This window comes from Saccostrea echinata, unplaced genomic scaffold, assembly GCF_033153115.1.
Source record: "Saccostrea echinata isolate AGI-Se365-2 ecotype Australia unplaced genomic scaffold, CSIRO_AGI_Sech_v1 ptg000051l, whole genome shotgun sequence".
Lineage (NCBI taxonomy): Eukaryota > Metazoa > Mollusca > Bivalvia > Ostreida > Ostreidae > Saccostrea > Saccostrea echinata.
The window spans coordinates 10,199,664-10,217,989 of record NW_026889800.1 but is presented as its reverse complement, the minus strand read 5'-3'; the positions used below and the strand labels follow the sequence as shown (position 1 = coordinate 10,217,989).

At 33.2% G+C, this 18,326-nt stretch overlaps 1 protein-coding gene and 1 long non-coding RNA gene across 6 annotated transcripts in view; one reads left to right on the top strand and one right to left on the bottom strand.

Moving 5' to 3' along the window:
- The window catches only part of LOC133203758 (adenosylhomocysteinase-like 1), a 36,120-nt gene extending 18,008 nt beyond the window's left edge, over window positions 1-18,112 (bottom strand). Inside the window, exons 1-2 of one of the 5 annotated variants that reach the window (XM_061339537.1) lie at window positions 17,997-18,112; window positions 10,936-11,020 (exon numbers count right to left, since the gene is read on the bottom strand). In XM_061339537.1, the coding sequence (XP_061195521.1) occupies window positions 10,936-11,020; window positions 17,997-18,107 (196 nt within the window). In that variant the 5' untranslated portion in view covers window positions 18,108-18,112. Of the gene's footprint in view, window positions 1-4,091; window positions 5,393-8,047; window positions 8,838-10,935; window positions 11,021-12,830; window positions 12,918-17,152; window positions 17,171-17,996 lie in introns of those variants that run through there. The other 4 variants (XM_061339541.1, XM_061339538.1, XM_061339539.1 and 1 more) reach the window with 4 other exon arrangements.
- LOC133203759 (uncharacterized) lies at window positions 5,294-13,754 on the top strand. The gene is made up of 4 exons (XR_009723464.1): window positions 5,294-5,480; window positions 5,851-5,930; window positions 8,954-9,019; window positions 13,649-13,754. It is a non-coding gene; the product is annotated as an uncharacterized LOC133203759 (long non-coding RNA).
- Window positions 18,113-18,326: the final 214 nt, after the last annotated feature.

Sequence of the window (18,326 nt, the reverse complement as noted above, 5' to 3'; positions counted from 1 at the left end):
ATGTAAATTGGAATGAAATGTAATGCTCTGGTCTATCTGTTTTATACCTGGCTCTCAAGAATTTGATCTAGATTATACCTTGCTATTGATTCAGTCATTAACAACCCATGTTGACACATGTATGATGTTTAAAAATCCATAAAGGGCAAACTAATGTGATTATAATCATAACAAATATCCAGCATACCAAAGTTACTCCAGTACAGTACTCAAGCTTAGAGACTTAGGAAATACAGGACTTTGCAAATTAAATTGGAATTTTAATAAATATCAAATTATCATGTCATTGACATTATAGTGAAACCTATCTAATTTGACATGCTAAAGGAGACAATTTTTGTGTTGGAATAGACAGGATGTCAGATTGTACAGTAAAAAAAACCTGGATAATAGTAAAATGGGATTAAAAATAAAAGTCAGAATTCACAGTGAAACGGGTTGCACAGGTGTGGGATTAGACAGTTTGTACTGTATTAATATAAGGGTTTCCCATAATAAATCCACCCCATAAAGAATTTATCTACTTTTCCACAATCTTAATAATAAACTGCATTTTTTATAATAAATAATAATAATAACCTTTATTTATCCAGAATTACACAATTAGCATACAACTAGTTTTCATTGTGGTCCTGTTGAAGATGTACCATTTTCTTCTACATAATCAAACAATAAGAATGAGTAATAAAATGTTTTCTTTTCTTAAGTCTACCTGTTAGCTAAAGGTCAGAGATAAATCAAGGGGGGGGGGGACTTTATAGGTACAGGAACTCAAATTGAACACATATGACTTTAAAAAATGTGCACAGTTAATAATTGTACAGATCATTTGACAGTTGAGACAATGGACAAGAATAAAACAATAAAAATTACCGGGGATGCATTCTAAAATTTCAAAGCAACAATTTTGACCTTTTATTTAAATTTGTTCATAAAATAAGCTGTTTTCCTATCTGATAATCACAAATCAAACATACATGTTCTAAAACACCCTGACGATAGGCTTATCAGGAGATATACACGAGACCAAAAATGAATAATCTATTCTGGGTCCCAACTCTGTCTCGTCCAACTGTAAAAGGGCTGTAAATTTTTTGTCAAGGACTCACAATGTCAGGTTTTTACCTTTTATTTAAGGTAAGCACTGAATTATGCCTATTGCGCTGTCTCTTGCAGATTCTGGGCTCTACAATTCTAAAGTTTAAATGCCTGTCTTCAAAGCCATGTTTCAAAAACTTCAGTGACTTTATCTCCCTGCATATAATTCATACTTTAAATTTATACATTTTGAAAAAAAATATGTGCACCTGATTCTATTGAACAGTTTTATATATTTCGAACAAGTGATTTAAAAAACCTCATTTATAAATCAGCTGACAAAGTAAACATGATGACATTTACAATATTTACATACCCCCAGTTCTATAGTATATATTTTAAAAGGGTGGTGGTATCAGATGAAAAAGTTTTCAAATTCTAGTTTGTAATATTCCCTGACAGATTCAATGATTTTGCTTATTGTTAACGATAGTCATTACATTTTCTTGCTCAACTTGACAATTGGTGCTTCTGTTGCATATCTGGAAATCTTTCATTACCAGCATGTTATCCCTGAAGTTTGATATTTTATTTAAACCCCCTCCAACTCTTGAGTATAACAGACTTACACAGTCATAAGTCTTCTTCTCTGTAGGTTAATTTAGGAAAAATTAAAATTAACAAGAATACTCATGATACGGTAAATCTTGTTCAATCTCAAGACTGCTTGACTGCGCATTCCAGGTATTAAAATATTTTCAAGTTGGTCCTAAAATATGTAATTCTATATCATACTCCAATTCTGTATGTTGTATCTAATCTGCCAAACTTAACTGTGCCATTAATGGCCATTTGAGACAAGTTTTACTGTATGATATCCGGAGATCTAGTTTTGAGTCATAATCTTCACAGAATCAAATTTAATTTCCCCATTGCTCCAAGAGAGAGAGAGAGAGAGAGAGAGAGAGAGAGAGAGAGGAAATAAGAATCCTTTGATGATCGATCCATACACTGAGATTCTGATACAAAATGAAGTTCAGTGATTTTAATTATTGCTTTTTGAAACCAAGAAATGACACTGCTAAAATGATGTTGATTATAAGCTGCCATGATACAGCTCGTTGAATCTCATTTCACTATAATCAGGAATGGCTTACATACTGCTGTCACTGCTTCTTTTGATTTGTTAATTAAAACAAAAGATCCCCATGTACAAGTGTTCTGTTATTGGGAAGTCGTAGATTTCCGTCATTATTAATTTGTTGTCACTATTATTCAGAATTATTAAAGAGATCAGGTACAGTTATTCTCCTCCTGTGATGTCACTTTGTTATTGCTAGTCTGATTACTGTTTTGTCCCTTTGTGGAAGTGGTCAGATTGGGGGGGGGGGGGGGGGTATGGAGGGTTTAGAAATACTAGTCACTTACTGAAGAAGTGTTTTTTAAAGCTTGGTATTAATATATGCTATGTATGCAGTCACAAGTTATCTGCAGAAATTTGTCCCAGTGTACGAGTACTTAAAGTAAATGTAAGGCAATCTAAGAAATCTGTTCTACCCGCAGATTAAACAGAAATTGTAATTCAGTAGAAATATGACTCTGTGGTAAAAAGTACATTTACAGTAATTTAATTAGTTGACGGTTTGACCATTAGGGCAAGTGCAGATACTTATTCAGTTTTAATTTAGATAGGGCTCTTCAAACATGACATTTGGTACATCTAGACTCTGACGTCACATGACGTCGTATATGTGACGTCATAGGTAAGTTGCATTACCATTCTACAAAGTCTGAGCAGTGCTTATTTTAAAAAAAAGAATGTTTAATCTACTATTTATTTGCTATACATCCATTCAATCAAGGTGAGTTAATTTTTTTCTTGGAACTTCTAGGTACTGCGAGAACATAGTTTGTGGTGAGATGCAATTCGCAAAGTATTATGGGACCATAAGTTACTGCGGAAAAAAATCCATTTGGCTCAATGTGCAAAGTCCAAATTTTCTCTTCGCCCACATTGCTTTAAGAGCTTTCAGTGACAAGCAGTGCTTCATGATACTTGCTCCCCTCACTATAAAATCTATACACTTTTTACTATTTCAAGTAATGTACACATATAATGATTTTGGCACAATAAAAGTTTGTTTCACTTTTCTTTATATGACAGTTTATGTAAACATGCAGGACCTCAGTTACTTTACTTTTACATCAAATATATAATAGCCAAAATAATTAATGCTTAAAAATATGAAATTACCTCTAATAAGAGGATATTTAAAAAGTAAACAGGTCGGCTAAAACATTCGACTGATGTAGAGCTGCATTATCAGTCATGAAAACATGATTTTCAAAAGTAGTACAGTCAAACCTCGTTATCTCAAACTCGATGGGAAAGATAAAACTTCAAGACATCCGAGTGTTCGAGATATTGAGGGTAAAATACTTAAGAAATATGTGGTTCGGACTTCTCAATCACTTAGACATATCCATGGTATTCGAGATATCCGTGTTTGAGATACCGAAGTTCAACTGTACTTCTAAATAAAGCCATGCTATGTAATCATTCACTTGTATCTCAAAACAATGCTGTATGATGTTAAATCAACATATAGTAAAACCCTCTGAATTTTTCAACTACATCATACACCGAGTTTTTGATTACTTCATAAATATATTTTTAATCAAAATTTTATTTGCCTTGGAGGTGTATCGTAAAGCAATTACTATAAATGTCATGACATTTTGTATATGCCCTGTTGAACAGCCTTGAGGGCTGAATAAATTTTGGTTATATCTTTAATTTGAATTTACACAGGCAGTCATGTGGCATATGTAGCATCCAAGATTATCTATAAATTATCCATCCACACAATTAAGAAATGACGAACAAACAAAACGATGCTTTAGGGTACACAGTATTACGGAATGCCTATGAGCTTGATTTCAGATAAAAGATAAAATATACTTAATACAACAGTATCTAATAGATCTACCTAATACTAATAGAAGACAGAGACTAGATGGCCTACGAAATTGACCCTGATAATGGCACTTACATACAGAGTCAGCAGTCTCACTGGTCGAGCTAGCGTTACTGGATCTTCGTTCCTGGAGTTGGATGCTGATCCGTCTATCCAGCTGGATGCTATGTCGCTTCCGAGCAGACCGGGCTCGGAATGCCTCCTCCACCCCCATGGATTTCAGTTTCTCAGGGAGACTATCATTTAAACTGACCTCTGAGAGGTTCTTCCCAATCATTTTCTTAGACATTGCACAGATTTGCCTTTCCCTTCTTAGAAAAACTTAGAATGAATGCCTCAATTATCACCTTTGCTGTTTAATATTTGCCCACTAATGATAAATGTATCTATCAGTACATATAGATTCTGTACTTAAGTAAACAGTGTCCAACACACTGGATCACTAAGTATTTTTATCTAGAATTTTCCTCATTTGATGTCGGATATCCAAGTCCCAACCTGAAGGATGCAGGTCCTATACCTTCTCAACAATCAACTGTCCTGTGCCTTGATTTCGACAAGGTGTAACCCTCCTATTTCATTTTGCCCTTTGACCTTTGAATATTGACATTACTTGAGCACAAGGCAGTATTTCAATCACAAAACATATTGAAATTATCAGTCTATGCATGTACTTCCTTGGGAGAATACTAACAGCCTAACAGAACATTTCAAAGGAGGAATTTTAAACAATTCTCTTCCTTATACACTCAGAAATGCTGCACAAATGAAGCACAAGAATAGTACAAACAATGCAGCATAAATGATTCTGATTCACCAAACACTTGCCCTCTTCATTGGAAAACTAGGACAGTTAGTATAATCCCTCTCCAAACTGTGGAGGGACTGTTACATGAGCTAGCTAACACACTAAGGAAGGTGCATAATAACAAATAATTCACAACACATCTATATCTGATTCAGCAATCCCTGGAATTTTCTGTGTTTACATCACATTACAGAGATACTCGTGTAAACAAGAAATGTTTAACTTCAGAGTGTCATAAGTATATTCACAGTCTCCGGATGTTTATAGATCCTCCTAAACAAAACTACCACAAAAAATGTGTCCAGTTAGCATGCTATTTCACAGTAGCAGGATAACTCTGCTTCCCCAGAGCATCTCCTGTCTGATGTATTAAAAAACCTCCCAAGGACATTAGGGGTTACACTTTATTATTTATTTCCAATACACACAATCACTGGCAATTACTTTAAATAACTCAGGCAAAATATAATGGAATAATCCAGTCACGGTTAATAATTGCCGTCTATTTGGAATTAATCGGGAGGATCTGAACCAAGGTGAGTGATGTGTACCAGTCATGACAATAGAACTAATGATATCTGAGGATTACAGTGTTAAAACACAGGAAGAAGAGCTCCACAGAGGAAGGAGAAAAAAATCCCCGTCAATAGTATCAGGTAAGAGAGGGTAATACATGTAGATTATGATTAGTATTAGGTTAAGGGGATTTGTAGACAGAGAAAAGTAAAACAGGGATTAAATTGTTGCAGTCAGCTTTGATGTAATGCAGAGAATTTTAAATAATCTTGAATATGCTTACACTGACAGTTTAACTATCAGTTGATCTAAAATAACACCAACAGATTCCAACAAATTTGTTATCGCACAGGGAAATGTTTTCTGGAGATTTTAAAAATCAATCTAAAACTGACTTCCTTGTGAATTTATTGTATATTCATATATTATTTTTCTATATTATCATTGCAGCTAGGAGAGAAGGCATCCCTGTAATGTTATGTAATCAATGTCCTATCGTGTTTATCGTAGATGCAGGAGTACAATATCATGAGCCGAGACAAGAGAGAACTGTCTCTGGAATATACTGGCTACGCAAAGACAAACAAAAGGTAAGAATTTTTTACATAAAATACTTACTGTCTACAAGAATTCAAAATTTATCATGCTATTTTTCAAATCTTAATAATACACAGTTATCTGCTTATTTATAGCAAATTTAAGTAATTTATTTTTCAAAAAAATTATGAAGAAAAATTGAGACTTCAGATAACTTTCAAATTAATATATCGTATGTGAGCGTAAATTACATTCTATACTTCCTATTCTGTGAGCTTTTAAATTACTGCTAATAAACTACCAACAGCTGCATCAAATACAAACTGCTTTTAATGAAGGTCGTTTATGTCTTCCCGATTTTCAATTTTCTACAAATGAACATGAGCATTTTCATGTTACCATATTATTTCTTTTCATCCTGCCTTTTAAGCGAAGTAAATTAGAGACTTCTCTAGGAGCAGGAATTTGATGTTTCTTGGTATTGACAGATAATTCAGTAAATAACTCGCCACTGTTGGTGAGGATGTATAAATCAGGTATAGTTACTATAGATTTATTGAAGGGCCGAGACTCTTCGATAATGAACATCGCTGAATCGCCTTACACTACATAATGACCGGTCATTTGGAAGCCCAGGATGTGTGAAAGGCTCGTACTCAAAACATGCCAGGCTTAATACAGATGTTTAGTCAATATTAGGCTCATTTAATTATCAGACAGATTTGGCTCCAGTACATGTATCGATCAAAACTTACACATTTCACACAAAGATCAAATGCAGTCTATCCAAGTAAATGTTATATGAGCACTTGATATTTTCTGAATGGAACATTGATTAAGTATAAAATAACAAACCCTACATAAAAATTGTTACTGACCAGTTTATCTTAGCTTTTTAACCAAGTTTGATTTCAGATTTCAATTTACAAATTAAAATTATAAGACAAATGCCTGCCAGTATTCCTGTCTCCCCCTTCCACACATTAACAACAAAAAATTCTTTCATCTTAATACTAAAACTGTTTTCCCACATTGAGATAGAACATGTTTATTAGCTTTGAAAACCACACTCAAAATCATGCATGATTCTTAAGGAAATGAAATTCTACATGCATTAAATGGGCCTCTTTCCCAGTCAGGAAATACTTGAATTATATATTTATAAAATTGTAGAAGGCGTCCAAGTCTGTAAACCCTTGAAATTTATTTACATTTTTTTTTAATTATAAAACCTCTCTTTTTTCTGCCTTTAAGGCAGATATAATTTATCTTTGCAAAAAAAATCTCCAATCACTTTTATCATATCTTTTATAACTAGGACAAAGGTGCTTCAGACAAGTCTTTTGAGTGTCCTAAGAAAGATAACTCTGACACTCAAAAAATCAGTCAAGAAAGACTACTCATCCACACCTCAACCAACGACGTTAAGGGGAAAAAACACCATTGAAATTTAATAATTAATCAATGTGAGAGATGTCACAGTTAATTCTAAACATTTGACACATTGGTAAAATCACTTTTCTGGCAAATTTCTTATAACAATTAAACCATAATGGTAACTTAACAATCAAAGCTTATTTCAATTCACCTTGCTAAATAAAGGTCAATGTTAACGGAAATGTAAGCAAGCATGTTTAACGCTTGACTGAACACATCATGACAATTGTCGACACCTATGCCTTCCTGCCCAAGGGTATTTCTTCTGATAAAGTCATTTTTTAAGTCGAAAATTCCAACTGAAAATTCAAATATATTCAAAAACTGAACACAGTATTAGGCTTCATTTACATCTGAGTGGACTGTATGAAAGTCAAGTGTTCATCCCCTTAAGAAAAACATTTTTTCTTCCCTTGTCCAAATCACATCTTTGACTACTGTTGCAAAAACGTATCTGTCAAAAAATTAGCATTACTGAACCTACACTTAAAGAAAGTTATTCCATTAATCAAATATGACAAGTTATTTTTAGAAAGCATATCTAATTTTGTGTGGAACTTCATGACCCTAAAATCTTTGTGAGTACTTCACATGGAAAAGATGTACCTATGAGTACTGACACACTGTATAAGGGAGGAGTACATACAATCAACTATTAAAGTAAAAATTCATTTATCAACAAAATCACCATTATTTTGAAACATCCCTTAAACTTTTGAGAGGCAAAACTTACAAAATGTTTGAGCACGTGGCCGTTTTTCGCTACGATTTTCTAAAGCGTCTTTTTCATCCTGCTCTGCCTGTTCCTTCAAATTGCTTGCAGCATCAACAGAACTTTCCTCCATGTCTCTGACTTCAGTTACAGGTTCCAAGTCGGTCATCGGTCGCATTTCAATCTGGGCCTCTACTTCAAATAGGTCAGTGACCACTCTCAGACAGTAAGATGCCAAGGAGGTGACACTGAGAATGGTGGTGGTGGGATGAGGTAACTCAGAATTTGGGGAGGTCCACTCAAAAATTTTAACTTAAGCAATGCTGATGATGTACTGATCAATTCAGCTTTATGGCTAGTCCACAAAAATTTCTCAAAGCAAAAAGATAATGTTCCTAAAGAAGTTAAAAAAAAAAATCTATCTTAGATCCTCTTCTGTAGACAGTGCTTCAGCTTCAGTCAATCTACCTCACAGCATAGAGAAGAAAAATGAAAGACACCTTGAAATTGTCATCAAAGGTTATAAGCCACGAGTTACCGTAAATATCCCTAAAAATAACTTTCAATTTCTGTCACAAGAATTCACTGCTGGATGAGGTGCTCTGGCCCTTTAATAACCAGTTTACACTCTCCTTCCCCCGACAAAACCTCAGATAAAGTCAGAACAAGTCGTCCCACACCGGTCGGCTTCTTGTTCGTCTTCTCTATGTCCTCTATGACAAGATCCCAGGGGGTGATAAATTAAAAATTCATATTAATTAGAAGGAAATGTTGACGTCAGCATAGCACTGGATTCACCTGTTACTATGTGACAGCCGTAAAAATTGACAAACCTCTGCACTTAGTTGTAAAAGAGAGATCCACAGCTTTTTCTTTCAAGGATTTTATTCCATATCAAAAATGATTATTTAAATTTGTCATTCACAGGGAGAGATTAATTAAACAGGACCAGAAAACATTCAGAACAACAGAAAAGAGAGTTAGGAAGCATCAGTAAGTTATCTTTTTTTCTTTTAATTAGTCCACGCTCATCCTTATGCTACACTCATTTTTCAATATTTTCCATGATTGACTCCTTAAAAAAATCTCTGAAAAGTAATTTTTGTTTACTTTGCTCTCTTGATCATTCAATTGTTATTTTAACCTTGCAACTTTTTCCAAGCTATAGGGCATTGAAGCTATTAAGTTGATCAAGAAGTCATTTAATCATTTTACCACTTCAAGGCATGTGACATTTTAACCATCATATTATTCATGCTTTTCTTAATTCAGTAAAAACAAGATGGCACACTTTGCTCCAACTGTTATCTCCCCTTACCATTGTACAATACCCATCATGCTCTGAATGATTTCATCAACTCCTGATTTTATGAGAAAACTTCTGTTCTGTCAAAAGGACTTGATTTGATACTGCTTTATTAGGTGCAGGAAGACTAGGCTACATTTAAGAAATCTTCACCTAACACTCATCCCTCACATTAACTGATTTGATAATTAGAAAGAAGTCACAAATTGAACTGATATGCAACCTTTTTTTTTTTTGCAAATGTTCCTTTCAGAGTCTGTACATGTATACAGTCACACAAAATCTTTACTGTGGAGTCATCATAATATTATTCTTGGAAGACTAATGTTTGTGGATTTCATTGGTTACCCATGATTTTACGATCCCACCACTAATAACTTTGTCAATGTATTGGTTCATTGAATCTTCTGTATACACCAGCTTCCCACCAAATTATTAAAATGAATATTGACCCCCATGTTTTCATAGATTACTCTGATTGATTGATTGTATATTGTTTTACTTTCCATTCAAGAATTTTTTGCTCAATGAAGAGGTCACCATATATATATATATATATATATATATATATATATATATACACGAAGGCCTTCAAATCTATACCTTTATTCCGTACTCAGGACCTATAAGCTGTGAGGGATCTTTATCGTGCCAACAATTAAAGGTCTCATCCAGAATACCTGCAACGTTCACTTCAAAGTGCCAAGCGTTTGGCGAAGAAACAGCTGCAACCTATTTTTTATCAATTTTGGTCTGTCTCGGCCAGGGATTAAACCTACGACCTTCCGATCACAGAGCAAATGCTCTACAGACTGAGCTACCATGATGGTTGGATTGCTCTGTATTATGCCTCAAAACTGGGCACAGAAATGCCAGCGAAAGGTGGAGAGCAATAGAAATCACAGAATTATAATCAGAAAGGGGCACCTTTTAATTACGTTTTAAGGATAAGCAATGTTATTGAATCTAATGAACCAGTATCCTTTTTTAGAATAAGTGTAAAAATCTTTCATATATAGATTAAATATCATAAATATCATAATTAAGAGATTAGTTTTGTCTTTGCATAGTTTTCCATCTCTGAGGTTTAGGAAGCGGTGCTCAGACATTCTCTTTCTTGAGTATATGATCATGAGATACATGTGCAATTACAAATTGAATTCTCTATGATTAAGGAAAAGAACACACTTGAAACAAGGAACAAGAAAGAATGGAATTAAGACGGAATTGGCGTAGGGGATGTTTCTTGACTGGGATGGTGTGAGGAGGGGTTATTTAGCTGTCTGTGTACGATTGTGATATAAAGTGTGTATGAAGTTAATATGGTGGACTTAGAAGGGGAAGGGGGGGGGGGGGGGACTTGTAAGCTATAGATGTCTGTGGATGACTTTGATATAGAGCAGGTGTGAAGTTTATTAGGTGGGTCTCGTTTTTGGGAGGATGGGGGGTTAAGGGGTTTGTAGATTGTAGACTTACATGAGCTGTAGCTGTCTGTGGACGACTGTGATATAGAGCATGTGCAAAGTTTATTAGGTGGGTCTAGTTTTTTTTTTTTTTTTTTTTTTGGGGGGGGGGGGGGGGGGGGGAGGGTGTTAAGACTTACGTGAGCTGTAGCTGTCTGTGGACGACTGTGATATAGAGCGTGTGTGAAGTTTATTCCGGCCTGGGTTGAGGTTGAACTTTATCTCCTACAATTCAAAATAAGAGAAGCTACAAAATCAATGACATGTAGGACTTCCTCTTTACTATATTGCTTACAATAGATCACATGTAAAATGTAAAGATCTGATCTGCATCTATGATAGGGTAATTTGTTAATTTATCTATAAGCAGAGTGCATTTTGTAAATGTTAACCAAGCAGCTGAGCACGCATGCATGAACAGGAATAAATATATAGTATCAAAAATATATATAAAAGAAACAACAAATCATGATAGTACGTAAAAATTCAAACAAGCATATGAACTATAAATTCTCCATTCATTATAGAATTCAGGCAATATCTAATAAATACTGACAAAGAATTTACGATGTTTAAAAATAATCTTAAATATCAATTCTGTTGCTTATTTGAACTTTATGTCATAAATCTGCCATTAATAAAAACACATTTGTGTGACAGATACACATGCCAGCATACAACTTTCTTCACTTGCTGATTTTATGGCCACAGCAAGAATTGCTTAGACAGCTTAATAAAGTGACACACACCAAATTTGTCCTTTCTAACACTCCAGACACTGATCAAATAAAAGTATCAGGGCCATCATCAGGTAAATTCTGGTTACATGAAAAGGGAAGGGGGTTGGGGGGTTGATCTGGGAGGGGTACCCTTTCCCTAAGCCTTTTTTAACTTTTTTATAAATGGACCCATTCTCGTGGGTTCTTTTCAAATATTATATCAGCCAGGGCTCTCACACCACTTTTTGAGAATGGGGCCGGGGCCATAAAGATTAGGAAAATGAGGACTTTTTGGGTAATTTGGGGATAAGCATTATACTTTAAAATCATAATATATTGGGTTTCTGGTCTCTGTTATCAACTAATTTTTTTTTTGTTTTGCAATACAGAGGAATATGAATAGCAATTCAAGTTTATATTATATACATGTAACTATATTTTCTTTCAATTTTGGAAGAATTGACTATTGGGAAAATTAACACATTCAACATTCTGATTCCACCAAACACTCCCCCTTCCAACAGCCTTGAGTATATCACCTTATTTAGATACCCCATTCCTCACCCAAGTTTCTGCATATAAGGACCAAGCTTGCTTGAAAATGGACATGTAACCTGCAGAACACAAGGCCAACACAATTAAGAAAGCTTGGTATCTATCCCATTTATAACATATACATGTAAAACATTCAAGGCTTAAACTGTATGAATTTTATATATGAATCTCAATTCTTTTTGCCCTGCAGTCTGTAGATGGTATAAGTAATTTGATTATTATTTTTTTAATTACAGTCAAGAGGAACACATAGGACTTGACAAAATTTTGTCAGACCAAAAACCTGGTATAAGAAAGTTAAACAATTGAAAATGCAGAACCAAGAAATCCTATGGTCCATGCGATTTTAATCACACTCATTTATATACTTGGATTTACGCAATATTTTTTTAAAACAAATATTTTTATGACTCCATGTTAAGATAGTAAAACTCAAAACGGGACACTGAGACATTGGACATTCCGTTTCGGTGTAAAACTGACGCAATGGACCTGAGTCACTATATGATGGTCAGATCTGATCTCTTTTAAACAGTTACTACTTCCTATAAATGATACTCTACAAATTGCTTAAAAAAATATTACAATCATAATATGCTTAGCACCTTTGTGTGCTCCTATTTTGATAAATATCTTACTGAAAAGAAACCTCTTTTGTAGGTAAACTCCATAACTATCTAGCTTAGTACTGTAAACTGACCAATACAAAATCCCCCTTTATAGGTAAGACTATTTTTACTATTATCTACTAAAAAACTGACCGAGACATCCTTTTCTTCTATAGCTGCTGATGGTCGACGAGCTCGACTCAGCAAGGGTAGATGTGTCGTCATGAAGCTAAGGTCAAATCTCAGGTAAACAGGAAACAATGTACACAAAATCCTAGTCCCCCAGTGGACAAGTTTTTAGCGGAGTCTGTTGAGTGTCCCTACACTATGGCTGTCATTTGTAACTGACATATGGGTTTCACTTACTGGGCTTCTACTGATAATTAATATTTCTACACTCTGTCAAACGTAGCCTTATAACATTGCCAGCATGTCACTAACACACTTACACATTCAACTCCAACCCTCCTCTGATAAATGTACCGCATACAAAAGAAGAAAAAAAATTCTCCTGCGCTGATAAATGTTGTATAGGCAACGAACCTCTAAGTATAGTTCCAAAGATAAAACTCGCCTTCAGGGGGCTTACTGCACGGTCCTAATGGGACACATTAATTTGGACAATTAATTTTTCCTGACAATTATATGATGTTGTTCAATGGTGCAGGATTTCTTACGGCTTACATATTTTTATATCAGAAACAGGTAATATGGACTGCTTTTTTAATTTTCATATTACTTCATTCTAATCCCTATACATTTTACTTCCATTTTCTCTTAAGGTCCTAACTGCAGTTAGCAAGTTAACAAAATGGATTATCTTATGTAACCAAATATTGTTTCTACTCTTGAAAATGGTGAAGTTGAGTCAATCTGAATATTTTAATACTGCTTCTTTATTGAAGAAAAAAATCTCTCCTGTATTCTTAAATGAAAGTATTATTTACATGTATTTAATACAATATTCACAGATCATGGGGGCTGGAAAACAAAGTGGACAACTAAGATGGTGCTTCTGACAACTTAGTACTACATGTAGTATAATCAGGCTCAGTAGAACCTGGGCATCAAAGTCATTTATAGGTAAGTCAATCAAAGTCATTTATAGGTAAGTCATTTATTCATTTATAGGTAAGTCAATTCAAACAAATGATCATAGGCAAAATTCTGAGGCAATCATGTGATTTATTTTGTTATATTCTGCAAGTAGTCTCTAAATTTCAGCATTTCATTATCTACATTAAGGTAATTTAATTTTAAAACAAATGGATTATCTAACACAGCTAAATATTTGATCTTGATAAAGTGGAATTTGAGTCAGTCAAAATATTTTGAAGACTGTTTCTGTTAGAAAAAAAAATGCTCTTCTTTTTCCTGATGAAGTGTTCATTATTTACAGAAAACTTTGTGGTCATCAGACATTGCAGCTGGTAATGATCATTATCAGATTCTGAATCAAAAGAATCTAGAAATCTTCAAAGACATCAAAGTGATTAGGTAAGTAAATCTGAACATTATATATACTCAAACAAATGATTCCTGAAAAACACCCACTAAATTCTGCTCCCTTTTAATTTTTCTAAATATCTTAATATTGTAATTTTATCATTGGATTAAAATTTTCTATGTCTATAAAGATAAATCGAATTTTTTGTTTTTTAAAACTAATGATTTTTTTTCTTTTTTGGTTTGATATGTTTGCAAAACTGGATATTTGATACTGTTTATGCATTATATACATGACATAATTTGTAAAATACATTTTGGGGATAATATTGTCAGTGTGCACATGGCAGAGATATAATGTCCTACATACAGGTTACACGTTATTATATCTCACAAGTTTTTGTTGCTGGAAGAAAACATTCTTTTAGGTTGGATTACTTTCTTAATTATTTATGTCTAAGCGTGTTTCATTGTCAGTGTTGCATAATTTTAAAGTACATTAATAACTTACAGAGATTGCATGTATTTGATGATTCAGAAATAAATGTGTAACATATGCAATTGTAACTAACAGAAAAAAAAATCATCAGTTGACTATTCATAAACATTAGTATGGTATTCCAAATTTCCTTTCAGTAAGGGACAAGCAAGAGACAAAAATGACCAATTCAGGGATAGTAAATGGACTTCAAAAGGAGTGGGATATGAGGTGACTATCTGCGCCAGGCCATTAATAGGACCAGGTGACATGTGAAATTTATAGCAGTTCTCACTGTCCAGTAAGGTTGTGATCCCAAACATCAATTTGACAGTTCTGTAAATTGTATGTCATTCTGACCAAACTGTGTCAACATATTAACTTTATCATCCATGTACTGACCAGAATGGCTTATGTGTACTGATTATAATCTATTCTCTCTCTCTCTCTCTCTCTCAAACAAACAAAAGACTACAAGTAGTATTTTACAAAGATTTTTTTTTTTTTATATAACTTAATAATTCAATTATACTTGATTCAAATATCAAATTCTTAATCATAATTTCACTTTGTAAGTGCTGTGAAAAAAAAAAAAATTAAGTTGGATCTAGAAGTTTGTTTTTTACAGCATACTGTCTGAACACACATTACAAGCATGGCAGATGAAGAATGCAAGACAAGAGAGGTAACTCTGTAACATAAGCAATAAGAAAAGAAATATGCATGATATGCCTAAGGTTGGACAAATCAGACAATGAAAAATTACAATAAACAATATTTTATGAAAAAATTCTCATATCTTTTATGAAAATATTCAATTTGAAAGTTCAGTTACTGGAAGGTCAAACATGAAAACTTATTTTAAAGTGTGGCTATGACTGACAAATAAAAGCTGAATGGTAATCAGGATATTTAATGTAATATCTATCCTGTGTATGAAAGGTACATTGCTCTGAATACCAAATTAAAAAAAAAAAAATCAAGCTAAACGCATTCTCTATCCTAATAATAATTCCTCCCATGTTCTCTTTTTTTCTCCTTCCAAATTAGCTATCAGATAATAGACATTTATAACATTAGACACCTCATGTTTATGAATAAACATTCAATATTCATCCCATTCCTAGGCCCTATTTGGAAAACTTTGTCATGTTTTTCAACAGTTTCAGTTTCCTCTTAATTACCTCTTATAATTTCTTGTGTACACTGTACACCTAATAGTATTGAAAATGTCTCACTTTCACTATTGATATTGATACATGTAAATAAGTGCAGACTGAAAGAACACCAGGTTATGAATTGCAATTTTCTTTTAAATTAACAGGCATTGAAGATGTCTATAAACAAAAGATAACTTAAGTCAGCATTAAAAAGCAAAATATAATAGTGAAAAAAAAAATCAAAGCAAAATAGAATATGAAATATGAAAAGATAGTTGTTATAAAGGCCTAGGGGGAAAAAATGCTTGGTTACGTACTACTACATGCTAATAAAAAATAAGGTTGGTATGTAGGGTTTTAGTTTTAATATAAATTTTTTTCTTACATAAAGTTTAAAGTTTGACTACTTCATTTTTTCTTGCTGAATCCCCCCCCCCCCCCCCCCCCTCTATCCAACAGCTTTCACAAAATGGTAAGGAACTCACAACATATAAAATGTAGTGTTTAAAGAAAAATGTATGCAATGAATTTCAGTACTGTATATATGTCAAAAGAAGCATTGCTGTTGGTGCAAAAATTTACTCTCTATTGAGTAACCATAAACATTCTTTTTCCTTAGGCCTAATATATGCTGTTGCCAAAGCTGCATAATCAAAACTATATATATACATAAAGTTCAAAAATAAAGGCAAACATTGAGTATTTTGTTTAAAAGTAACAAAAATAATTTCTCAAAATAATCCTTTTTTAAAACCTTAACAAATAAAATTATGATAAACATGAATTTTATTATACTTCTTAGTTGATTTTTTTTTCCAAACATAATTATATTGAAATACTATGATTTACAGAAAATTATTTGTTGTTTGTTTCATTTTGATCTAGCTTTTATGCCAATAGTGATGATAAAAGGTCAAAATAAATATGGGTTAACAACCTAAAAGCAACTATGTGTTCTGCTTATTTTACATCGATAACAAACAATCAGCACGTACAACATTTCAACACCCATCAGTCAAATACTAGTATTACTCTTCAGCAGGGCTGAAATCTTTATTAGAACTTTTAGCAGTATATTTTTAGAAAAAAAATTCTGAGAAAATCTGGACTTAGGGCTTGTTGAATTTTATACACTGACTGTTAAAACTATGTCTTGTGATTTCCTTCTCAAATACCATTTCACAGATAGTTAAATGACATCCAAAGAAATAAGAAAATGTAAAGAAAAAGGGCAAAGTTTAAACTTTGCCATTTTTCTTTACATTTCTTATTTCTTTGCTTTTTTTAAATTCTATAAATTTTATGGTTTACATGTACTGCAGACAAATGTCCCAGATTCCTATGAATATAATTTATGTGCAAAACCAAATACAAGTATCATATAAACTTACTTTTCTGGGTTTTGTAAATGCTACAGTTCGTATTTCCTGTAGAATTCAGAAATACAAAATAATTTTTTTTTTGTTAAATGGTAAAAGTTACAAGTCTGAAAATTGATTACAATGTTGATATTTAAAATTACTATTCCTCTATTGTATAAAATAAGATATATGATGCAAATTATTATTATTATTTTTTTTTTGTTGTTTTTTTTTTTTTGTTTTAGATAACATGCATCTGGTCTTGAATCCAAGACTTCAACATCAAAATTTTCTTTTCAATTTATTCTAGATTAGATATTATTTCCAACTATTAAATTCAATGTATATTAGAAATTAAAAAGCTGAAAGAAAAATATAAGTTGAAAATTCTTTTCAATATTTTACACTGATAGATCTACTTGAATATTGTGAATTTAAGAATTTAGAGAGATAAAGAAGTTGAAGCTATTTTTTATCGGATTTGACGACGATGAGAATTTTGTAAACAGAAGACAGTTGAGGTTATTGTTCATATGATCCGCCGATGATTCTTTACAATGTCAAGGCAATGTCACTATCATCTGTTTCAACGATGATCGAAAACCAAAAAGAGAGGATTGTCCAAAAAGAACTTGGACATCAACCAGTGTATATAAATGTTACTCTCCTTATATGCAAGGAATCGGTGACATTGTAAATCTACCAATTATACCATCCAATATACACTTACAATAACAAAGCAACATAGCCTTTCCTTTAAAAAAACATAAACAAACACGAAATCGAATATGCGTGAAAGGTATGGCCATTGTCTACTGGTATTTACAGGAGATTTGAGCACCACGGTGTCAGTAGGGGATTGGGCAACACTTACCCGGGTAGATCTCTCGGTTTCTGAGAGCTTCTTGTCGAACTTGAGACCTGGGTTGGGCTTCTGAGCCAGCAGACCCACATGGTCTCCGTTCTCCACGTCTGCCTCCGACATTTTGCTTTCCCTTTATTAACATGTGATACAAACTTCCGGTTTGGTTAGCTTTACGCGCGAAATACAAAAGTGACGAGTAAATCCGATCGACTTTCAATCTACGGGATTTTGAAAATAGCGTAACTTGGTTGTTGATTTCATTACGCTTTTTTTTCATAGACTGTTAGAAGAGAGAAAAAAAAATATACTTTCGGAGTCAGAGTTAGTAAATCAGAGACA